The sequence below is a fragment of the Neomonachus schauinslandi genome, chromosome 5 (assembly GCF_002201575.2).
Source record: "Neomonachus schauinslandi chromosome 5, ASM220157v2, whole genome shotgun sequence".
NCBI classification, from domain to species: domain Eukaryota; kingdom Metazoa; phylum Chordata; class Mammalia; order Carnivora; family Phocidae; genus Neomonachus; species Neomonachus schauinslandi.
This window is the reverse complement of record NC_058407.1, coordinates 6725061-6750173: the sequence shown is the minus strand read 5'-3', so window position 1 is coordinate 6750173 and position 25113 is coordinate 6725061. Positions and strand designations below refer to the sequence as shown.

Below are 25113 nucleotides of genomic sequence, written 5' to 3'. Positions count from 1 at the left end.
TCTAGTTATACCTTAATAAACCAATATGAAAATATAAAAATGGTACAGCCGCTGTGGAAACTGGAAAAGCAATTCCTCAAATTACTAACAGAATTACCATAGGATTTAGCAATTCCACTTCTGGGTATGGACCCCCAAAAATTGAAAGCATGGTCTTTTTTCTTTTTGAGAGAGAGAGGTAGAGGTAGAGGTGGGGGGAGGGCGTAGAGAATCTTAGACAGGCTCCATGCCCTGCGTGGAGCTTGACCTGGGGCTTGATCTCAAAACCCTGAGAGCACGACCTCAGCTGAAATCAAGAGTCGGACGCTTAACCGACTGAGCCACCCAGGTGCCCCTGAAAGCAGGGTCTTAAAGAGAGATCTGTACACCTGTGTTCACATCAGCATTATTCACAATAGCTAAAACATGGAAACAATCCAATTGTCCACAGATGAATAAGCAAAATGTGGTATACACACACAAAGTAGTATTCAACTTTAAAGAAGAAAATTCTGATATAGGCTACATGGAAGAAGCTTGAGGACATGATGCTGAATGAAATAAGCCGGTCCATGACAGATAAATACTGTACCAATCTACTTGTATGAGTAATCAAAATCTTAGAAAGTGTAAAAATGGTTGCCAGGGTCTGGAGGAGGGGGAAGATGGAGAGTCACTGTTGAATGGAAATAGCATTTCAGTTCTACAAGATGAAGGGTTATGGGGATGGATGGTGGTGAGTTGCACAATATGACTATGTGCAAAGATGGTAAACCACACAAAAACCATCAGCAAATTAATTTTTTTCTAATGCATAATTGATCTGAGAGAGAAATTTCACCTATGAAATTTGATGTCTTCAAACCAAGGCAAAATTCAGGCTCTCCTATTCCCTATCAACAGACCTAATTCTATGCTGGAGCTGATCGTGCTAATACCTAGTGAGGAGGCACTTTAGGCCCAGGACATACAGAATTACTGTGCCAGGTACTTCACAGACATTGATGCTCACATCCTCTGCTATGGAGATGGGGGTTCAGCAAGTCCTGAGGAACTGCCCCAATATCGTAGCTGGTGAGTAGGAAAGCAAATTCCTGTTTTCTGGTGCCAGGTCCCACAAGGTCATTTAGAATCCTTTAAGAAAGAACAGCTCAGAGGTAGGAATAACAAATTTATTCAGAAATGGGTAAGTAACATATAGTTTCCTCCATCCCTTAATGTCTCTTCCTCTCCTTTTGAACAAGAGATACACATGAGGAATGCGGAGGGGTGGGAGTTGGAGAGGGACGCCAAGGACTGGCCCACCACCTTCTCTTCCATTTCCCATGATGACACCCTGTAGAGCAGGGGAGGCAAATAGGCTCCACCCTGTAATGTACCATATGGCTACCCAGAGGACAGGGTCCAGGAGGCTGCAGCTAGGCTCATGAACTCTGTGATAGCCAGAGCAGCCTGGCACGGGACTTGGGGGGGGGGGGGGGGGGGGAGGGGGAGGAGGGGTGAGAGGAGGGTAAAGCCATGCAGGCAGGATATTTACCATCCCTACTTGAAGCAGAGTCCAAGCAGTGATCCAACTGTCCCCAGTACCTGAGAAACCAGGTCCTACTGCCTTGTAGGTGTTCTCATGGATCAGGAAGGGGCAAGTGTAGGAGGAATGTCTTCCAGCTGCGTTTGCACCCGTTCCAAGGGGGAAAAGGGAACAAGGGAACAAAAACAGCATTCTTTGAAGAACCAGAAGGTGGAGCGCCATCAGGTACCCCCCACTGACTTCCAAGGCCTGAGCAGTCTTAGAGCTGGAGGACTGAACGGTGCTCAAAGCCTGGGTCCTTCCTGCTTACAGACCGAACTCTGGAAACATGAGTTTCCAGATTTTTCTTCACTGGGCTGGTCGCAAGCAGGCCACAAAAGGCTCTTAAGTGTCTCAGGTCCCCTCTACTTCCTAGACTCGTGCCTTTCACAGTGCTCACTTGCTACTGATTCTGAAGAGCTCCCCGAGCCCTGCTGCCCAACTCGCTCCAGGTCTGCCACCTGGATTCCCTCTGCAGTCCCAACAAAGCAGGAGACTGAGGAGGCCAGTGACGCCATGCTGTCCTGGTATTCAGTTAGGGGCTGCCCCTGGGGGCTACAGTTCTGCCCCAACTCACCTGGAAGGGCTGCTCTGCTCTCTCCACACACTGCCTACCACCCAGCACTCCCTGCGCCCTTCACTGCCAAGGCAGGGAAAGACCCCTCTGGTCATGGAAGGATGGGTCAGTCACAACACTGGGAACAGTGCCCCTTGGTGGCAGGTGGATCTGTGCCTCTCTCAGCATCCCTACTGTCCTGTAGGCATCTGAGGCCAGAAAGGAAGAGCCAGGAGCAAGCCAGTATCTCCCATTCAAATAATCCCCAGACCCTCAGTGTCACAAAACAAGAGGCAGACCTTTAAAAAAAAAAAAAAAAAAATCCAACTAGCAGAGAGCTGGCATTTGCACCCAAACCAGGTGTGACAAGCGCTGTGCCAGGTGAGAACTGGGAGGGCTGATGATGCACACTTCTCCTGGCAATGAGACCCAGAAGGCTGAGAGCTGGGGTGGGGCACACGGCAGGATGCAAGGACAGGGAGACGTGAACTCAAGAACGGACCGTGAGCCGCCAGAAGACAGCGCAGCAAGGACTGGGGATGCTCTTCCCAGCAGAGTGGCAGCCTCACCTGCCCTTGCCACATGGCCCTCTCCAGACCACACTGTCTAGAGCCAATCGTGACGCAAGGACAAGAGGGCTGTGGCCTGATCCCCGCCCGGGCCACCTGCAATGACCAGGCAGGTGACTGGCACAGCTCTCGAGCTGACCTGGCTTCCCGGAACTAGGAGGGCAGGGGCTCCCACTCCCCACTTCATTTGAAAGTTTAAAAAAGAGAAAGGGGGAGGCAACTCCTCGCCTCCTGGAGAAAAAGGTGTCCTTCACAGAGGCCCCTGCCCTGCATTCCACGGGGCCACAAGAAAGCCATCCAGAGAACTTAGGGTACCATTTTCAAACAAGAAATCAGTCTGGGGCTGAGATGAGGGGGAGAGACACTGAGCAACACAAGCCTACCTTGGTGATGAGGTGGAGGGAGAAGAAATAGACTACAGGAAATGTTAACGTACAGAAGAGCACAGGGTAGAACACAACACAGAAAGGTGGGTCCCGTCCAGTGAGGAAGCGCTCTACCCCCGGCGACCCTTCCCACGCTCAGGGGCCTCCAGTCCAACGGCCCATTGGTCACAAGCTTTGCTTTAGGAAACAGAGCCACCCTCCTCTGCCCCTGCTTCTGGCTGCCTCACCCTCCCGCCCCTCCAGCTCAAAGTTTGATTTTGAATTCTGTGGGCTGTGTAGTCACAGACGCCCCTGAAGACTTGAAGAGCGCTTTCAGGATGGTGTCAGGGTCCACTTCGGCAGGAGGGTTAGATGAGGCGGTAGAATTCACCCTGCGAGGCAGCTCAGTCTCCTTCTTCACTGAGGGGCTGTCACTCAGCCGTCTGTGGGGAGCAGAGAAGAGTCAAAATCCTTGTCAGTTTTCCCTCAGATGGGAAGGGAGCCCATCATTTACTAAGTCTGTTATGAGAGCTAGGTGCTGAACATAATGCTTTTTGTACCTCCTGATCTCATGACATTTTATAGCAAATCCATCATTTTATAATTTGCAGCTGACAAAATTGAAATGCAGCCTGTTGTGATCTGGGGTTTTAACTTTAGGAAATGCTGCATGCCCTTTAGAGACGATCACATACACATCAGCTTATTACGTAGTTAGAGAAGGCTTGAAGTCAAGAAATCGGCTTCACTCTGTTTAGCCCAAACTTACTAGGTCGTAAAACCCACATTTTCCAGAATACAACTTATTCCTGGAGTGCAGCTTAAAACACTCGTCCAAATCACACAATTCATTATCTGAGGTTCAAATTCTGGTCTTTCTAAATTTCAAAGTCTGCCTGCCCCACCCACCTTGGCAAGTCTAATACCTTCCTGAGGTTTTGCCTCCTCTTCTATAAAAGGACGTCCTGCCAATCTACATTTCATGCATCTCAGGCTCCAAAAAAAGCCTCAGTCTGGGCCAGGCATGTATGTGCAGGTGCATGTCATAAAACAAGGGCCGGCAGCGGGGCCTGTCTCCACCAGAGTCTGGGACAAGGAGGTAGCATTTTCCATTCACTTGGATGGAGCCCACAGTGGAACAAAGACACAACTGGTCTGCTCGCCACTCTCTTCTCAGGCATTTCTGAATTATAAAGCTGAGAACGAGGTCTAAACATGAGCCCCCGTGGGGTCAATGCCCTGCGGAAATGACAGGTCACTGTACACCACTCAGCACCGCGGTGGCGCACCCGGGGCGGCCCACTCAGCGTCAGCACGGAGGAAATGCCAGAGGAAGTGCTGACGCAGACACGTTACTCTGCAGAATGACGAGAACCCCACAGAGCAAACAAGGAGAAAAGCTCCACCCGGCCCCCAGCACCGCTGCCTCTGGAACTTACAGCAGGATGGGCTGGTCTGAGGTGATGACGTTCCCGTTCATGTGAAGGTTGCACTTCATGGGTTGCCCTGAAAAACCAAGGAAAAAAAGGTTCTGCGATGAGACTTCGGCTCAGGACAAAAGGACAGGGGCTCCCTCTATCACCAGGAGGTCGAAGCCCCCACCGCTGGCAGCTCTGGCTCACGACGGGGGACGGGGCTGCCAGGCTCTGGGAATCCCAGGGCATGAGGTCCACGAAACCTCAGCAAGGACGGCACCAAAGTGGAAACAGACCTCACTTCTCACTTTAAGCAGGAGAGGAGAGCAGAAGGAAGGGAGAACCTGAACTCAGTGCGACTCTGTCTAAACTCGTTTGTGAGGTAAAGGAAAATGTTTATGCAACACAATTAAGTGAAAGAAGAATTCACAAGTGCACACACAGGCTTCCACTTGGTCTATGAAGGATTAGCTGCTCCAGGTACTGACTGCGACGCGGCTCTCCACACTATGAGAGGAGTACAACAATCCCAGCACACGAGAGGGGGAAGAGGGAACAGAGCCATATAGGGGTCACATTTCTAATACCTCACTGGAATTAATTTAGTACTTATCTGAAATAGATTCTGGTACTGTAAACCCTTGAGCAGCCATTAAGGTAGCAACTCAAAAAATAGAGTGAAAAATGGGGCGCCGGGTGGCTCAGTCAGTTAAGTGACTGCCTTTGGTTCAGGTCATGATCCCAGGGTCCTGGGATCGAGTCCTGCGTTGGGCTCCCTGCTCAGCAGGGAATCTGCTTCTCCCTCTGACCCTCCCCCCTCTTGTGCTCTCTCTCTCTCACATTCTCTCAAATAAATAAAATCTTAAAAAAAAATTATATATATAGTGAAAAAAATCTTTAAAGGACCTAAAATGTCACATTAGAAAATATTCACGCAGGTGAGTAGAGAGGGGCGGGAGGGAGAGGGAGAAAGAATCATAAGCAGACTCCATTCAGAGCTTGGAACTCAACGAGCTTGATCCCATGACCTGAGCGGAAACCAAGAGTCAGATGCTAAACTGAGCTACCCAGGCGCCCCAAGACAAAGGTCATTTTGCAAGGATCAAAGGGTCACTCCACCAGGAGAGAGCAATTATAAACATATATACAACTAACATATACAAACATATATACAACTAACATCAAACCCTCAAATACACAAAGCAAGACTAACAGAACTGAAAGAAGTAAACAATCACAGTTGAGGATTTCAATACTTTGCTTTCAGTAATGGATAGAACGAGGCAGAAGACTGACAAGGGAACAGAAGATTCAAATAACATTATGAACTCAGTAGACCTAACAGACATCTACCAGCAGCAAAATACATATTCTCCTTAAACACTCATGGAACAGAAGGAAACTTGGCAAATTCAAAAATACATGGAAATTAAAAACAATCTTAAATAACCAATGGGTCAAAGAAGAAATCACAAGGGAATTCAGAAAATACTTTGAGATGAATGAAAATAAAGACACAACATACCAAAATTTATGGGATGCAGCTAAAGCACTGCTTAGAGAAAAATACATAGATCAAAAAGAGGGAAAGACAACCTACAAAATGGGAGAAAAAGTTGGCACATCAGTTATCTGGTAAGAGACGAATTAATATATAAAGAATTCTTTTAAACTCGGGGCGCCTGGGTGGCTCAGTTGGTTAAGCAACTGCTTTCGGCTCAGGTCATGATCCTGGAGTCCCGGGATCGAGTCCCGCATCGGGCTCCCTGCTCGGCGGGGAGTCTGCTTCTCCCTCTGACCCTCCCCCCTCTCATGTGCTCTCTCTCTCATTCTCTCAAATAAATAAATAAAGTCTTTTTTTTTTTTTTTTAAAGATTTTATTTATTTGACAGAGAGAGACACAGTGAGAGAGGGAACATAAGCAGGGAGAGTGGGAGAGGGAGAAGCAGGCGCCCCGCGGAGCAGGGAGCCCGATGCGGGGCTCGATCCCAGGACCCGGGGATCATGACCTGAGCTGAAGGCAGACGCTTAATGACTGAGCCACCCAGGCGCCCCAATAAATAAAATCTTTAAAAAAAAAAAAAAAAGAATTATTTTAAACTCAATTAAGAAGTAGGCAAATAGTCCGAACAGACATTTCTCCAAGATATGCAAATGGTTCACGAATACACACAAGAAAAGACACTCAACATCATTCAACAGGGAAATGCAAATCGAAACTCCACGGACTGCTACACCAGCGTCGGCATCTCTACTGAGTGTCCACAAGAGCACTCAGTAAACACGGGAAGAACTCATCAGTGGACAAAGGGGCCTGGCAGACAGAGTTTCTCTCCACAGGCCATCCTGAGATGGAGAATGTGACTGTGAGCTCAGTAAAAGCAGCAGCCTGCTCCCTAGGAGCAGTGCTCACCCAGGTGCGAGCCGTTAGACAAGGCTTCAGGCCTTTGAGGAATCTGTGTCCTAGCAGTAATGAGACCAACATCTGGAAGGAGGCGGCTAGTACTTTTGGTTTCCCCGGCAAGACCTCTTAAGAGAACCGTCCATGGAGAAACGATGTTTCTCTGCTCACTCGACTGAAGTCCCACAGCTGGGTGAAAACCCAGGGCCCTGCACAACAGGCAGCTCAGGGGACCGCGCATGCCCGTCTGTCCTTGGCGCACGGGAAACCTTCCATCCAGAGGGCTGAACGTGCCAGGGGCCCTCCCACCCGTCTCAGAGGGAGGCTCGCTCTGAGGGCCTGCTGCCCGAGAGTGGGCAGCAGGAAGGGGAGGTGGCTTTCTCCCTGACTTACCGTCCAAACACCTGTTGTTATACTTCTTATATGCAGTAATGGCATCGTCCTTCTTCACGAAGACCACCTCTGCTACCCCGGGATGGACCAGCCGAGCCCTTTTGAGGGCTCCACACACACAGAAAAGCTCCTGCAAACAACAGGAGGGGTTGGGGTTGTAGAAGAATTTGGGGCTGTTATCCTGCCTGCCTGCCATTCACACACTCCAGAGGGCTCTGGGTAGACTGGCAGCTGCACTCCAGTTGAATATGCCCAGCGCCCAGGATTTTGGGAGGTGCCGTTTTAGGTGGTGTCCCTGGGACATCCACAGGCCTCTCGATGTGGGACCAGATGAGGGGACGAGCCAAGCTGGCAGCAAGAAATGGGTCTGGGCTTCTAAGCCCTGGAGTCCATGTGTCCTTCAGCAAGGCACCCCCAAAGACTTCCTGCTTCTGCACCCACTTTCTCAACAAGGATAACAGTTACGGAATTTCTCTGAAGGCCCGGTCATGAAAAGGAACGTGTAGGCTCATCAAAGGCAGTACTAAATATGTCACCAGGGAATCTGGCAAGTTATTTAACTTCTCTAACAATGAGTCTTCTCTTCTGAAAAACAGAAAAGGAATGGTCTCGCCTTCCTCCTAGGGTCGCTGAAAGCTCAACTGGGGGCATTTTTTAGGGCAATGCTCTGTAGGCGTGTGTTACCACCATCATCATGTCCCCTGGCGCCCCCACCTCCTTTTACAGGGCAGGAGGGGAGGCCAGAGAAGGAAGACAATGTGGAGATGGACCACGGAGGCCGGCCAGCACCCACGCCATGTCCTCACCTGCAACTCCCTCCACAAGGCTCTCATGAGGACAGAAGAGGTTTCTGCAGAGGTCACTGAAATGTTTTTCATGATAAAGTGGAAACTGTTAAATACCAAAACCAAGATACGGAACTGAATACTAAGTGTGATCCCAATTGTACTGCTGCTGTTCTCTCAACATTACCCATGTGGGGAAAGGGAGGGTGGCTACTGCCGGCGTTCAAGCTCATGGTGATCACCACAGGGGGGCCGTTCCCACTACTCTGTATTTTCAAAGATCCTGCCTACAAAGTACCTGCCACATACTAAGTGCCCAATAAACTGTAGCTATTACTACTTTTATAATCAGGAAAAGAAATCTATTTTAATTCTCTATTAACTTGTCAAGTATCGGACCAAGTAGGCTGCAACGCCCATTGTGTGTACCATGCGCTGGGGAGCCTGCTCACTTCTCAGAGCTATCACACAGCACTCGTGTTTCACACTCAAAACCACTGTCAAACGTGGTGGCCTTTATGGGCTGTTACAGAACTTGAAACTCAGCTGCAAAGAGACGCTGGAGTCCAGGTGCATTCCTTCTATGATCTGACAGTTCAGAGTTAAAAGGGCACCTGGATTTTTAAATTAATAGTGGTTTTTTTGGTGCCTAAATGAAAATAAAGTGGAAGAGAAGTCCTGGCTGCATCTGGCTCTGTCCTTACCAGGTTTAGGTTTTGCCCATGACTAAGGGCGGGACAGGACAGACCAGGGCAATCCAGGGGGGCCAACCATCAGATTACACTGATCTATCTCATTCTTTTTACTCTGGAAGCATCATGAAAACCCCTAGAGGAGGCAGAAGTTCCAAAGACTCACAGGAAAATAGGAACCACTGAGTTGTGAACCATGGGACTAGAGGATCCCATTCAAGACCCATCCAGCACGATGCCCTGGCCCTGGTTTAGTCGCTGTGAAGAACAAGTTAGCACAGCCAGCCCAACTGCTATCTTTTGAAAGACCTGCTTCCAAGGCCGGATCTAGGCTGGTGTCGGGCAACCTGGAATTGGGGAGGGCTCCCACCACCATAGTTGATAAAAGTGGCTCACTGAACCTAATCTATGCAAATAACGTGGTTTATGCTGAATACCTGCTTTCCCCCTAGGAGTCTGGAACGCTGGTATGCAGGGGCAGAGGGAGCCTACACGACTAGTTCCTAGTACAGGCCCTGGGCACTGAGTCTGTACCGAGTTCCCTGCTTTCACATATCACAGCTCGTTGCTGGGGGAATAAAGTGCATTCTGTGTGACTCCACTTGGGGAGGAATCCAGAAATTTGCACCTGTATTCCCCCGGCCTCTGCCCCACGAGCCCTTCTCTTTGCGGATTTTGCTCCATATCCTGTAATAAATCTCAGGCCCGACAGGACTCTCTGAGGAGTCCCGTGAGCTTCAGGGAATTAGTGTACCTGGGGGTGGTCTTGGGGCCCCTTGACACAGACGTGGTTTGAGAGCTAGAATCCTGGCAGGACACAGTACTCACCACAATGTCTTCCTCAGTGACTCGAGGGTGCAGATTGTTCACGGTCATCTTGGTGCCTTCCAAAGGGCTGAGGACAGGCTGCCAGACAAGACAGTTCCCAGAATCAGACAACAGCTGTGCGCTCAGCAGCAGCATGCGAGTGACCAGGAAGGCCCAGAGGAAAGCCCCCTAGGGAGCCTGTCACAGTCATGCCCCACCACAACGCTCAGGGCCCGAAACTCTCTCACCACCTCCGAGATACGCCCGACACTCGCAGGCCTCTGAGCCTCTGCATGGAATGCCAATCACGTGCCAAGACCCACCCAGCTCAGGTGACACCTTCTCCTTAAAGCCTTCCCGACTTGCCCAGTAAATCAAATGCTCTTTCCTCAGTGGTCCCAGCAGCTCTCCTCGGGGCAGACCTCTGTTCTATTCACCAGAGTTGCTCAGTCTGCAGCTCCGTTTCTTCTACTCGCCCGCAAGCTTGTCGCTGAGGCTTGGTTTGCTCATTTGTAAAATGGAGGTGGCAATGCCCACCTCACGGAGGTGCTGTGAGGACTCAACAGCGTACACACAACACACAGCCCACCCAGCACAGGCTGACTCTCAACAAGGAGGGGTGCAGTTGCTTCCCCTCCTTCACCTTCGCCTCACCTCAGCAGGTGGGAGCTCTTTCGGGGGCTCCTCCTTGTTCACTAGTGTCCGAGACATGCTGGTCAAGGCTTTTGTTCGAACAGAGGAGGGGAGGGCAGGAGCCGTGTATGCATCATTCTGAACCACTTTGGTGAGAGGGAGGGCCTTAGACATAGAGAACTTGGAACTGCTCAGTCCGGCCTAAACAAAGAGGCAGACAGGAATCTGAGAAGCTAGAGAAGAAGGCAAGAGAGAAGCCTTATGGGGCCGACAACCCCCACCCCCAAGGCCTCCCAGCTCCCCAACTCCATTAGAGATCTGGAGCCAAAAAGGCTGCCTGTGACTTCCCCCAAGGAAGGGGCTGGAGGAGAGAAACGCAGTCTGCCCACGTGCTCACAGAAGCCACGCTCCAGTGCAGGAAACCCCTGGGGAGAAACTTCCATGCAGGCCTGACCTGGAGCCACAGGCCTACCCAGACTACTGAAATTTTTTGAAAACCTACGATTTGGGGCTAAGCAGAAGGCCAAAAGCTTAGAGTCAAGTTCATTCCCAGATATGTTTCTATCACAATGGGCTGATCATCAGCTCTGAGCTCTCCTGGCAGAGGAACCCACCCTTCAGAAGGTCTAGACTCCCAGCTTCTTGGTTCCCGTTTCTGCCACACGGAGGCACCATGCGTAGCCCTGGCCTGCCTGGCTCCCAGACCGCGAGGGACATGTTGGCAGAGTTGCCGTGCAAGCCAGCAGAAACCGTTCCCTCCCTCCCCTGCACTCCCCAACTGGGGATGGGGTCCTTTGGAAATATAAACAAGGAAACTCCTTGGTATGAATGTATCTGAAGAAAAACACATATGAGGCAGAAACGGCGGGCGACCTTGCTGACTGAAGACCGTGCCCCCAAGGTACTGACTCAGGAAGAAGGGAGGGCTGCAGCCGCCAGAGGGGCAGAGTATGGGGCAGGGTTGGTGCACCAGCTTCTCCGAAGCAAATGAAATGTCTTCCTGGGACCCACATCTTAAACTGCTTTTTGATTACTGATGGCCAGTACAGTATGGTACACGCGGCCTGGGAGCCAGACTGTGTAAACGTGACTCTTAGATCCGCTACTTATAAGCTGGGTGATACTGAACATATTTTAACCTCTCTGGGCTGATCCCCCACCTGTAAAATAGGACTAATAACAGCACCCACCTTACTGGGTAGGAGAGTAGGGCAGTCTTAAATTAGGTAACACAAATACCTCATTCTTTCAAGTAGAGTGAGCCAGGAACTGAGCCAGCTGACCGCTCCCCTGGCAGCAGACCTTAGCAGTTCAACCATGCAAAGGCCCAGCCCCTTCCAAACCACTCAGCTTTAAGAACTTCAGCGGTAACCAGGAAACTGGGCCATTCACTCAATGCGGTGACAAAAACAGAGTCTTTGGGCCTCTGAAGGCCAAACAAAGGCACTTGGCTCAGTGCCCCCTGGCTGCCCTCCCTGTCACGGGCTATACCCGCTGCTGCTGGCCACCCTGACGGTCCCAGATACTGCTCTCGTTCCTTCTCTGAGTGGGATCTGCCCAGCAGCCTAGTCTAGCAAGCTTGCCCAGCATGCAGGCTGCACCCGGTGGAGTGCACACGAAAGGTGCCGCTTACTCCTGCTAACACACCAACTGAGGGGATCCGGTGTTAAGAACGGGCCAGAGCTGCTGACCATGGAGGGAAGGGGACATGCAGAACGTCCTGCCACAAAGGGAAGAAAAGGCGATTCCCTCCTCTGGGACCTCACATTTCCCCTGCAGGGTCTCAAACAGCAAGCGGAAGCTGCAGCCCTGCACCTTACTAGCTGTGGGGCCTCGAGCACAGCACTGGACCCCCTGGTCTCAGCATGTATAAGCCAGGGGTTGCATTAGCAGTTCTGAAATTCTTATGACCCACATGAAGAAAGATTTCTGAATTGAAAGGCCGTACTCTCCACCACCTCGCCCATCCACCGGACCAGATACACATGGTGAGTGGAAGGAAAACATAAAATGTCTTACCACGTGGTGGAGAAAGCCACCCGAGGCTGCAAATTTCATCTGTTTACTAGGAATGGGAGCTACAGAGTCATCATCATCTTCCAAATCATATAAATTCTGAAAAGAAAAAAAAAGCTAACGTGGCCTGCAGGCCCTCAGAGGACATTTGGAGCAAGAACAGCAAGACACATGGAGCCAGTAGCTGGAGGGAGACGTGGGTGGGGGGCAGGGGAGGACCGGGGGAGACCGGCCTGGGAGTCAAATCCTCACAGGCCGGCTCTCCACCCACAAGGGCCCAACAAAAGTGCTGCAACCTCCACGTACACGAGAACTACCTTTCCACAAGCAGGCAACACCTAGAAACACCTTAAAACATGTGTTTATAATCTTGGTTTAGAAAGTTCATCCTTGGCAGTCTGGCCTACAGAAATAAATCCAAACCCCAGAAAGAGCTTTAGCCACAAAGATGTTCACAGAAAGATTTCTAACAGTGAAAATTAGAGGAAAATGGCTTAAATAAACTGGAACATCAACTCAATGGATTATGCAGTTATTAAAAATGTTTAGAGTCGGGCGCCTGGGTGGCTCAGTTGGTTGGGCGACTGCCTTCAGCTCAGGTCATGATCCCAGGGTCCTGGGATCGAGTCCTGCATCGGGCTCCCTGCTCAGCGGGGAGTCTGCTTCTCCCTCTCCCACTCCCCCCTCTCGTGCTCACTCTCTCTCTCTCTCAAATAAATAAATAAAATCTTTTAAAAATAAATAAATAAATAAATAAATAAATAAATAAAAATGTTTAGAGTAAATGTGAATCACAGAGGTGCTTAAGTTATAAAGTGAAAACAAAAGGACACAAAATTGGATAATAATATAATAGGGTGCCTGGGTGGCTCAGTTGGTTAAGCGACTGCCTTTGGCTCAGGTCATGATCCCGGAGTCCCGGGATCGAGTCCCACATCGGGCTCCCTGCTTGGCAGGCAGTCTGCTTCTCCCTCTAACCCTACCTCCTCTTGCACTCTCTCTCTCACTCTCTCTCTCTCAAATAAATAAATAAATAAAATCTTTAAAAAAAAATAATAATATAATAATACGCACACAACTACGACTAGGCATTAACTCAATAATAATGACACTTAAAAACACAAAAAACCAGGAAGGAGCCAGGGCAGAATTTCAACAGCAGCTGGCTTTGGAGAGCAGGAGCACAAGAACTCTTTTTTCCTTCTTATTCTTACTCTGTTTTGCAAGTGTTCTATGTTAAGCACACACTACTTTATTTTTATTTATTTATTTATTTTTAAAGATTTTATTTATTAATTTGAGACACAGAGATAGAGAGAGAGCATGAGCAGGGAGAGAGGCAGAGTTGAGAAGCAGGCTCCCCGCTTAGCCAGGAGCCCGATGTGGGGCTCGATCCCAGGATCCTGGGATCATGACCTGAGCCGAAGGCAGACGCTTAACCATCTGAGCCACCCAGGCGCCCCAAGCACACACTACTTTAATAACAAAAAATAGAAGACTTTCAATTTGCCTCTCTGCCCCTTGCATACCCAACCCCCCAATGTAAGTTTATCTTTATTTTTTTTTTTTTTAAACTCATAAACTGCACGGGCTCCTGGGTGGCTCAGTTGGTTGAGCGTCCGACTCTTGGTTTCGGCTCAGGTCATGATCTCAAGGTTGTGGGCTCTGGCAGGGAATCTGCTTGGGTTCTCACTCTCCCTCTGCCCCTTCCCCCGTTCGCACGCACTCTCTAAAATAAATCTTTGAAAAAATAAAAATAAAAGTAAATAGACGCCTGGGTGGTCAGTCAGTTAAGCGTCTGCCTTGGGCTCAGGTCATGATCCCAGGGTCCTGGGATCGAGTCCCACATCGGGCTCCTTGCTCAGTGAGGAGCCTGCTTCTCCCTCTGCCACACCCCTTGCTCATGCTCTCTCTCTGACGAATAATAAAAATTTTTAAATAAAAAAAATAAGTAAAACTAAAAGTAAATAAAACTCATAAACTGCAAAAACCCAAATGTAATCCCTCCAATTCCTCATACTGGGAACCTTGGGCCAGGCCTCATTAATCCACCTAGCGGAGCTCCTCAAAGCACACGCCCTTGTACACATACACACCGTACGCACACTCACGCCCACATACTCACGTTCTCACTCTCTCACCTGTTTGGCCGGGTGGTTATTGACAACATTGATCCTCATTCCAGCAGGATGGGTGTGCAGCGGTGCCATGACCTTCTGCTGGGGGACCTAGAAACACACAGAGAACGTGATTCGTCTCCGGGGGTCCACACATGTTCTCCACGAGAAAGGAATCACTGAACCTGAAATATGGTGGCCCTCAGCTGTGGCCTGTGGTAACCTCCAGAGTGCCTCGTGCCCAAAGCAGGAGTGACAGGAAGCCTCGGCATCCTGCTCAGTGAACCTGGCTCAGTAAATGTTTGCCGCCGCTGCTGTTCCTGTTCCTGAAGTCGCCGTGACCGCTGAATGCTGTCTGCATCCCCTTTGGTGGCTGTGCAAGCGCCCAGTGCCCTCGATGAGGGGCCGGGTCTGACTAGGCTCCTGCCCCGGGCCTCCCACGGACGACTGTGTTAACTCTGGGCACAGTAATTCACAGCCCTGAGACCCAGAGTCTTTTATAAAACTGGGGTAATGGTCCCAGAGTTGCGGTGAGAGATACATTAGGTCCTATGTGTGAAGTGCCTGCCACACAGCACACGCCCCACGAGTATCTTGTCTTTTCCCCTCTTTCCTGCATCGCTAGCTCACTGGAGAAAGTCACTTTTTCTGGAGCCCCCTTTCTTCTCCATAAAACTAGATTAAGGGGCGCCTGGGTGGCTCAGTCGGTTAAGTGTCTGCCTTCAGCTCAGGTCATGATCCCAGGGTCCTGGGATCGAGCCCCGCATCAGGCTCCCTGCTCAGTGGGAAGCCTCCCTCTCCCTTTCCCACTCCCCCTGCTTGTGTTCCCTCTCTCGCTGTGTCTCTCTCTCTCTCTGTCAAATAAATAAAATCTTTAAAAACAAAAAAACAAAAACAAAACAAAACAAAAAAAACCTAGATTAAAACCTTGCCTCCCTCATACAGTTACTGTACAAACACTTGGGAGAACTGTCATTTTGCCCCAACACTCTGGGCCCCCACTCCCTGCCTGAATCCACAGTTGTTCCTGGCTCCCCAGGAACATATGGCAAGAGTCACACCTACCTGGATGGTTTTGGTGAGCTTCAGGGCAGGGGTCACTGTCCCGATGGGTGGGCTCAGGAAGGTGGCTGGGGAATTCCGCTTCAAGCTGATCTTCTCGCGGGCATCGGCCACCTGGCGGGGCTTCGGGGGCACCGTGCTCTGCTGCTTGCGCGAGTTCAGCATCTCTCTGGCATCCTGCACTTTCCCTTTGATCCGGAACCGAGCATCTTTTTGCAAAAGCTTTTCCCGGGCATCCTTAACTCCCAGCTTGAGCCGGGCGTCCGAGAGGCCAATCTTCTGCCGGGCATCAAATCTCTGCTGGAAAGTGGCAGTGCGGGCTGGCTGGCTGAGGAGGCTCTGCTGGATCCCGACACGAGATCGAACACCTCCGACTCCTGGTCTGGCGTTGAGACTGCAAGTAAAAATGGCAGTATTAAGCGGATCTGGGTTATCAATAGTACCCCATGGAAGTAGAGCCGTTGTAATACTGGGAACAGGGGGGAGCTCCTGGAGAAACCAGAAATCTGCTCGCTGTCTGAGGAAACAATTAAACCTATATTGAAACTTCTTTCCTAGTTTATGGCTTTTAACTTTGCCTTGCAAAGAAAATTAGGAAGAAGGGCCTGGTGGTTTCTGTCACTTAGGTAAGACTGTTTTGCTCCCTAGACCAGGTGTTCTGAGACACCATTAGGGACAATAACCTACGAATGATGCTAGTCAAAAAAAAAAGCATATCCCCAAATATCCTAATCCCACACACCTGAAGAGCAACTTCAGTTTCCAAAGTTCTTCCACAGCCGTGCTCTCTCAGTCATCCCCCAGCACTCTGTGAGGTGGGCCAAACAGGCCTGGAGAAGAAATGATTAACAAAAGTGCCCAGCATGCCCCTGGCAGCCCAGGCCTCCGGTGCCGGCAGATGCCCCCCTGGGCTGGGAGCGGAAGCTAGCCCGCTAACAGACCGAAGACACAAGGACTTGGTAGGAAAGAAAAAGTCACTGAGTTGTTTCCAAACACCAAACGTGTGGGTATTTCCCTCACATCAACTGTTCTTGAACTCTCTGGACACCACCTGGGTGTCCTACAATTCAATCTGACACTACCTACCCACAGTCAGCACAAGAGACTCCCCTCACTTCAGATGCCAGTCCCAAGTCCTGGGCTTCCCACACTTCTGACAGACTAGCTAAAATTGAGGGGACCCACACCCCCTCCTCAAGTTCGAGAATGAATTTGCTAGAATGGCTCACAGAACACAGCAAAAATAGTTTACTTACTAGTATCAGTTTATTATAAAGGATACAATTCAGAAACAGTCAAATGGAAGAGAGGCATAAGGTACAGGGGAAGGGGTGTGGAGTTTCCATATCCTCTCTGGGTGCACCACCCTCCCAGCACGTAGCTGTGTTCACCAACCCAGAAGCTCCCCCAAATTCCATTGTATAGGGAGTTTTATGGAGGTCCCATTATGTAAGCAAGGTTGACTGAATCACTGGCCATTGATGACTGACTCAATCTCCAGCCCCTCTCCCCTCCCTGGAGGTTGGGGGTTAGGGAGTGGGGTAGGGCTCCAAGTTCCAACTAATCATGCCAAGGTCTTTCTGGCAACCACCCCCATCCTGAAACTATCCAGGGGCCCATCAGGCATCATCTCATTAGAACATAAGATGCTCCTATGTAACTCAGGAAACTCCCACGAGTTTTAGGAACAGTGTGCCAGGAACCAGGGATAAAACCAAGTATGTATTTATCACACTCACCACCACCAAGAAAGTCATATTCAGAAACTGTTAAGATTGGAAATGAACTAAACTCCATTAAACAGGCCCCATTTGCTTGTGGGGTTCCTTTGTTGGCCCTTCAGTGGCTTGTGAGGAAAGCGAAGACCATTCCAAGTACAATCCTGGAAGTCCTTCCTGGTGTCCGCAGGCTGCTCCCTCGCTCCACCTGCCCACCATACCACGAGGCCGCTCTACCCCGGCCTCTCGCAGCAGGTGCCCTGCCTGGGGACTCCGGCTCCCAAGGCAACATCTCCTCTTGGGGAAACCCTTCCTCACTGATTCTTCCAGGACAACCCTCCTTTGTGCCTGTCTACATCTGCTTGTTTTCTCTTCCCCATTGGACTGGGAAGAGGCAGAATGGGCCCAGTGCTTTGTAAGTGGTGTTGAACCCTGACTGAGCATTAGAAACTCCTGTGGAACTGCTTAAAAACACAGCTGTCCAGACCCCACCCCACAGCTACTAAATCTAAAATCTGGGTGAAGGCCTGGGCATCTGCATTTTTGACTCCACAAGCGATCCTGGATGACGGAGTGTTCAGAATCTCTGACCTGGTGTTAGAAGGCAAAACTCTACCGAACAAGTTCCTATACGGTTTCCCACATCTGTGTCCAGGCCTCCCCAGAGGCCTCCTGCACACTGGGCAAGTCAGCGGGTGCTCCTACTGCCTCACCCTTCCCCAACTGATTGGAGGGAGACTATCCACCAGCTCCTGTGCGAACAGCAGAAGCACAGCCAAGGTACCAGGAAAGGCAAATCTGGACCTTCATCTTGTTATCCTTTGACCAGTGGAAACACCTGCTGTCCCCAGTATGTTAGAGGACTGCCTAAGGCAGTGATGCACGTACCAATTTTCTTTGAAAAATGGCAAATTACTTTTGGATTTAATTACTTTCCAATGGGTCTACACAAGAACTGGGTGGAAGAGAGAGGGAAAGGGTCATTTGCAGAATTGGTCAGTTAAGTTTAAGGTGGGGGTGGGGTGCCCTACTTGCTGGTCCCTGTCCTATTTTCTCCTGTAAAGGAATGGGTTTAAAAAAAAAAACAAAAGGCAAGGCCAAAAGGATTGGGGTGTTTAGGGAGTTCAGGAAGCACAATTAGGGAGACGGCAACAAGTGCATGTGGCAGACAGAGCCCACCCGCCCCTGGAGCGGCCCACCTCGGGTTCATGGTCTGCCAGGTCTTGACAATCGTGGGGCTATGCTCTGTAGTGGCGCTGAAACCCACCGCTACTTGAGGGGCCCCTGGAATTGATGAAGGGCACACAAACTTCTTAATAAAGCCCAACCCCCAGGGCCAAGTAGCAGGCGAGGTAACCCCACTGATTGGTTTAAGTGCTTTCAGCTCCCTACATCTGTTGATGATGCCCATCAAAGAAATGCAACAGGGGCGCCTGGGTGGCTCAGTCGTTAAGCGTCTGCCTTCGGCTCAGGTCATGATCCCAGAGTCCTGGGATCGAGCCCCGCATCGGGCTCCCTGCTCGGCGGGAAGCCTGCTTCTCCCTCTCCCACTCCCCCTGCTTGTGTTCCCTCTCTCGCTGTCTCTCTCTGTGTCAAATAAATAAATAAAATCTTTAAGAAAAAAAAAAAAGAAATGCAACAGGCTAGCAGTTCAGCCCAGGAGCTACTACTGAAGGCCTACTCGTAAAATGCGGAAAAGGATTTTTTTTTTTTTTTTTTAGATTTCACCCGTTTATTTGAGAGAGAGAGACACACAGCGAGAGAGGAAACACAAGCAGGGGGCGTGGGGGAGGGAGAAGCAGGCCTCCCGCGGAGCAGGGAGCCCAATGCGATGGGGCTCTATCCCTAGGACGCCGGGATCATGACCTGAGCTGAAGGCAGACGCTTAATGACTGAGCCACCAGCCGCCCCGGGAAAAGGATTTTGATCAACATTTACCGTCCAGATCCGGACGAAACCAGAGTCAGTGGAAAGCACTCCAGATAAAACTATTCACTTACCACGCACGGGGCCTCTCTGAAGCCAGAGGCCTTGGGCTGGGAAATCAAGTCACCACAAAGAGCATGGTAGGAGCACTCCTGTTCCAGGAGGGGGAGGCCCAAAGCCTCTGGGGATCCTGCATACAACCAGACGCCCATAGGGCTGAGAGGGCTGGGGAGAGCCGAGTGTGCCCCAGGCCCTGGGAACGACACCCCACGGCCCACAGCTTGCAGCCTCCTGGCTCTCGAAGCTCTGGTGGGTGCCTCCTGCCCTCAAGAGCGTTCCCTCATCTCCCTTAGCACTTCCACAGTCCGAGGCGCCGTCCCTGGGGCAGTGGAACCTTGGACACAAGTACCGCAGAGGTGCTCACTGTGCTGAATCCCTAGGCTCTGTTTCCAAACCTGTACCTCGTGCAGGAGGAGGAGCCTCTCAGGGGCACACCCTGCATCTCCCCGCCTGGGGCAACCCTGCGGTGCAGCCCTGCATCAGGCAGATGGAAAAAAGGCTCAAAGAGCTTTCTGCTCCTGAGCACCCGCTAAGTGCCAGGGACCCTACAGGGCCCCCCTCCCCCAGAACTCCTCCTTTCACCCTCCCACCCGTGAGAATGAGGCTGTCAAGCACATGTGACAGGTGAGGAGGCCCTGCTGAAGGCCGCCCTGGGCTTGCCCGTATCCAGTTAGAGCGCATGGGTCAAAAATAATGACCAGAACTTGAAGAGTTAAAGAGGGGATGTGCTGTCCCCAGGCTGAGGAACAGCTCACGCTCACAGCCACACGGAGGGTGAGAACAGGTCCATCTGGGGGCGGGAGGGGACGTGGCCGGGGAGGCAGGAGCACGAGGAAGCTACTTCCCAGGTTACACCAGTTCCTTCAACCCCTTTCATGAACAGCTCTAGCAGCCTCAGTGCTCAGGCTTTTCATCATCACTGCTCCTCCTCCCGCATGAAGAGACGGCTGTTCATCCCAGCAGGCAGCAGCGCCGGGGACAAGGCAGGCATTAGTCATCAGGAATTTTTCAAATAAACACTCCTGCTAGGAGTGGGTCTCCAAAACAGAGAGTTCGTGGTGTTACCCTCCTGTTCCAAGAACTGATGAGGGCTCCCTAACAAAGCCCAAGCCCTCGGCAGAGCCTCTGGTCTGGCCCCAGCTTCTGCCCGCAGCCTCACCTCCCACTGCACACTCTCTGATGTTCCCGAAACACATTCTGCACATTGGGCCTCAACGTTGGGGAGAGGGGCGGGGGAGGCGTGGAACAAGGCTCTGCACTGCCCCACCCGGCCACACGGACACAGTGCACCCCTGCCCTGCTTCCAGGGCCCTGCTAGGTGCTCCACGGGGTCCTGGGAAGAGCACTATGGGTGAGAGAGCCAGGGTCCCCACTGGAACCTCACACTCTCTGCCAGACCCCGACCACAGCTGGCTCTGGACAGATGTCTAGTCTGAAGGATCAGGCCTTTGAGGGGGGCCCCGGATTACTATTATAAAGTGGATTTTAATCCATGGGGTCTTTGGTTTAGAGTTACGTGTACTGAGGTCACCTTTACAAGGAGAAAACACAGATTAGTTCTGTTACAGAGAGCCAACCCTGAATTAGGTGCTTCACAGACACGTCCCCTTACCCTCCGAGTCTTGTGCAGATGTTTTAAATCCCATTTCTTCCCCTCCAAGTTACGTAACAACTAATTTTCCTCCCCTGTGTTTTAGGTCTACATTTCCTTTATCTTACTTCAACAAGGAAACAAGCAGTGAGTACCAGGACCAGAGCCCTGCCCTGAACTGAAAAGTTGACCAACCCCCTTCCCCACGGCTCCAAGGACTCCCCAGACAGGGCAGCTGGGCCAGAGCTGCTCAAACCCACCACACCCATGGTCCGACCTTCCTACGAAGGCTGCCTGCCACCTTAGATGAACCTTCTCTAACTAGGAGGTGGCAGTAGACAGACAGCGATCTTCTGAGAGCTCAACAAATCAAACCACAGTGGGTGACTTTGCAAACTTGACCAGCAGTACGCTCACAGCTTCAGGAAAAAACCGACAAGAACAGGCCCGCACTGCAGGTGGTGCCCCGTGCTGTCCTGGGGAGACTCATCCATGGGTCCTGGGCATGGAGGAGAGCGCCTCACCCTAGCTGAGTGAAGTATCACTCAAAACTCTCCCTTTCTGTATTTTCACATTAATCATCGAAATCTTTTGATGATTAACTGGGGCCCAGGTAATAATAATGACAACGACCCCTTTCTTGACTTACATGGTGTGATGAACACAAAACCGAATGGCTGCTCTGAAGAACAAGCACATTCCATGACCTGTGGGCAAACAGGTTATTTACACTTCCACAGTTTCTTCTGCTATTTTTTTTTTTTTTTTTTTAAATTTTTTTTTTTTTTTTTTTAAAGATTTTATTTATTTATTCATGAGAGACAGAGAGAGAGAGAGAGAGGCAGAGGGAGAAGCAGGCTCCCAAGGAGCAGAGAGCCCAATGCGGGACTCGATCCCAGGACCCCGGGATCATGACCTGAGCCGAAGGCAGACGCTTAACCATCTGAGCCACCCAGGCGCCCTCTTCTGCTATTTTGATGAAGAGGAAGAAAGTTTTTGGAGTTCATCACTGGTTCTACTTAAATGACCAAGCACAAAGTTCCTCCTGGGACCTCCATGCAATGCCATTCTCTCATTCCCAGGAAGGGCAGAGTTCTTCCAGGAAGCATGTACGACAGAATATGCTTACTGTAGGAAATTAGCTTAGATCTTTCAGTTCTTGACAGGGATGCCCTGGATGTAGTCTTCATTGTCCTTGCAAGTAAAAATAAAAATGACGTTTCCACCAGGTTTAACCCAAACACAGCATGCAGACCAAACTAGTATGTAGAGTCTGTTGCACATTCCCCCAATCCAATCTTCATGTAACAGCAAGGCAATATTCTCTCACATATTCTCACACAAAATTGGAATGTTACTTCTATATTTAAAAGCCTTCAATAATGATGATGAGAGCTAACATCTACTGGACACTTAGAACCATCAGATACTTTTAAAGTACTTTAGATATATGAATTCACTTAGTCCTAACAATCACCTAACAAAATAAATATTATCTACATTTTATAAATGAGAGAGGTATGGAATGGTTAAGTAACTTACATAAGATCATGTGGAGGGGCACCTGGATGGCTCAGTCCGTTAAGTGTCTGCCTTCAGCTCAGGTCATGATCTCAGGGTCCTGGGATCAAGCCCCAAGTCAGGCTCCCTGTTTAGCAGAGAATCTGCCTCTCCCTCTGACCCGCCCCTCTCTCGTGCTCTTTCTCTCAAATAAATAAAATCTTAAAAAAAAAAGAAAAAAGATCACGTGGAAAGTGAGAGAAGGGACTCGAAACTTCACAGGTTGACTCTAAGGCTCCAACGCTTACCTACTGCCCCCCATCGGGGAGGGGTTTGGGCTTCTACTCCTTCAAAAGAAAAGATCCACGATAATTGCCCTCATTTGCTGAACACTTACTACCTGGTACAAACTTTACACATTTTTATATTCTCATACTTAATCTCCTCACAACCACCTGCCAGGAACCATTACTACAAATGAGGAAACGGCCCAGCTCAAAAGTCATCTTGCCAGGGAGGCACAGAACCCAACAACAGGCCCACCAGGGCACCACGTCTGCCTCGTTGCAAAGTTCCCGTTCATCCCATGGATCCCACCCAATGCCCAACACGAGACTCCGCACACATCGGCGCCAAGAAAGTACAGACCCAACAGACAGTAACAGCCCGACTGCAGTCGGGAACCGAGGGGAGGGATTGCAGAAAGAGCATGTCCTGGGAAACTGGTTCATTCAGCCACTGTCCAGCAAACCTATGAAACCCAGACAGACTTCGAAGTGGCCAGAGGACTCAGCACCAACTCCACACCAGTTATTAGAGGGAAGACCTAGGAGAGAACTACTCACAGAGCACAGACTGAGTAAATTAATGCTTCCTGTGTGCCTGTTATGAACGAACCCAGGTGAAGCGCTGGCTGGTGAATTACGCGGTGGCGGCAGGTGCAGTGGATATGCGTGTAGGGGGGTGGGGGTGGGGGAATACATTTCAGTTAGCAACAGAAAGGATCTATTTTCTAGCCACCCGCACACGGGAGGTATTAGTAAACATCTGCTAAGTGAATGACGTCTGAGAAACAGCATCTAACATCTTTACAGCCTGTTTACAAAGACACTTGAACTAATGCAACGTGTGCTGGAGAACTACTGGCCGGCTTCCCACTTCTTCATACAGGTGAACCGGACCTCATAAAGGCTGGAAATGGCTACAATATTTAAGGGTCCAGAGGAAATTTGGGGCACATCACCGCAAATCATCTTCTCAGATCCAGAACAGTCTTCTCCGACAACTCGGAGCTACAACCATCACGAAGCTCTAACCTCCAGTCCCACCTGTTTTTTTTTGCCCAAGCCTGAGGCCAACTAGAGGGTACTCAGCCCCGACTCTCAGCTCTCCGTGGCCTCGGACAAGTCACTCACTCTACTTCTCCCGACCTCAAGCTCTCCGTCTGCAAAATGGGGAAAATATCAATACCTGGCCGATACGGCGGCGAAAAGAGCAAATGGGACAGTAGTTACATGAAAGCGCTTAGAGAACTTGAAACGCCGCGCAACGGAGACAAGTGTTAATAGAGGCGGCAGAGCGGGGAAGCGCACCTAGGATTTGGGAGTTAAGGTCTGGGTCTCAGCTTCAGCGGTTAACACGCAGAGTCTGAGCAAGTCACTTCCCCGTAAACTTCACTCGTCCTAACTCTAAGGCCGCGCGGAGATCGGGGAGCACCGGGACCCGAGGACCAGTCTTCCCAAGGGAGGGGGCTGCGCCGGGAAGACCTTCCGGACCCCTCCCCCCACGGGACGCCCACCCCCACCCCCAGGGCCGCTCCCACGAATGGGGCGCCCCGGCCTCGCCGCCGCCGCCAGCGGCCCCGCCGGCCTCCCCGGAGCGACGGCGCTTCCAACCAGTGCCGACGGCCGAGCGGCTGGGCCCGCGGCGGCGGCGGGGCCGGGCCAATGAGGAGCGCGGCTGCGGCAGGGGGCGGGCGCAGACGGCGCTCCGCGTCGCTCCCGGGCCGCTCCCTCCCCTGCCCCGAGCCCCGCTAGGCTGCCGGCCCTGAGCACCGGAGGGAGAAAAGGCCGCTCACCGCCCCTTCGTCGCAGCCCCGCGCTTCCGGATGAGCTCGTCCAGGGAGATGTCCGCCATCTTGCACTGCCGAGCGAGCCGCAAGAAGCTTAGGCTCCCTCGGCCCTCGAGCCCGCCCCTTCGGCCGCTACGGAGCAACTAGCTGCTTCCGGCGTGCGGCGCACGAACTCTCGCGACAGCTCAAACCAGGCAAAAACCGGAAGGGGCGGGGAGACCCCGTGAGCCTTTGCGACGCCAGCTCCTTATCTGCATACGGCGGTCGGCGCAACTACCGTTGCGAGTTCTTTCTAGACACCAAATAAAATGGAAAGCGACATAAACAACTAACTAAATGAGTAAGACAAACTGCAAAGGAACTGGATTCTTAGTTCAACGGTCCACTCTGATACTCACCGTAGGGAAAATGAGAATGGGATTCACTACCCAGCAAGTAACACGTGTAAACCTTTATGCCTTAAACTTATGAGTAAGGAAAATAACGATTCGGGGTGACGCCCGGATCCTCACTGCTAATGTGAGACGAATTTTTGAGCGGGTAAAGGTTGCCCCTAAGGTGACCCGCCTACTTTGCGGGATGCCTGGGAGTGCGATCTGCCCGTCCCTCCCTCTTTAACGCTGAAAGAGTAGACGGGCTGGCGGAAGTTGGCAAGTAAATTCTATTTCTTCTGAATGAGCTGTTATTCCTGTGGTCTTAGGGGAGGGGTGGCGTCCGTTACTTCTGTATCGGGTTCGCACCTGCTTTCGCCACATCCCCGGTTTACGGGGGGTGAAAGTCCTTTTCCCCGTATGGTTCGTGAACATTAGGTCGACCACGTTACCCAGTTGTATGAAACTTCACTCTATACAGTGTCAGGCCAGCCGCTTATTTGTGGGTAAGAATTACAG

The 25113-nt window shown here is 50.9% G+C and overlaps 1 protein-coding gene and 1 non-coding gene across 4 annotated transcripts; one reads left to right on the top strand and one right to left on the bottom strand.

The window, feature by feature from the left end:
* Positions 1 to 1145: 1145 nt before the first annotated feature.
* Positions 1146 to 24355, bottom strand: POLDIP3 (DNA polymerase delta interacting protein 3). Of its 3 annotated transcripts, XM_021687777.1 has the most exons (9): positions 24230 to 24355; positions 15361 to 15751; positions 14320 to 14406; positions 12182 to 12277; positions 10184 to 10363; positions 9551 to 9628; positions 7246 to 7375; positions 4476 to 4542; positions 1146 to 3479 (listed from the first exon to the last, which is right to left on the bottom strand). In XM_021687777.1, exons 1-9 carry the CDS (start codon positions 24286 to 24288, stop codon positions 3302 to 3304), a joined length of 1266 nt encoding a protein of 421 aa, XP_021543452.1. In that variant the 5' UTR covers positions 24289 to 24355; the 3' UTR covers positions 1146 to 3301. The 3 variants fall into 3 exon arrangements, with proteins under 3 accessions (XP_021543452.1, XP_021543453.1, XP_044771715.1); XM_021687778.1 differs by lacking the exon at positions 10184 to 10363; XM_044915780.1 differs by lacking the exon at positions 14320 to 14406.
* A 322-nt stretch (positions 24356 to 24677) lies between these two features.
* Positions 24678 to 24826, top strand: LOC123325072. Its single transcript, XR_006540217.1, has one exon. It is a non-coding gene; the product is annotated as a U12 minor spliceosomal RNA (small nuclear RNA).
* Positions 24827 to 25113: the final 287 nt, after the last annotated feature.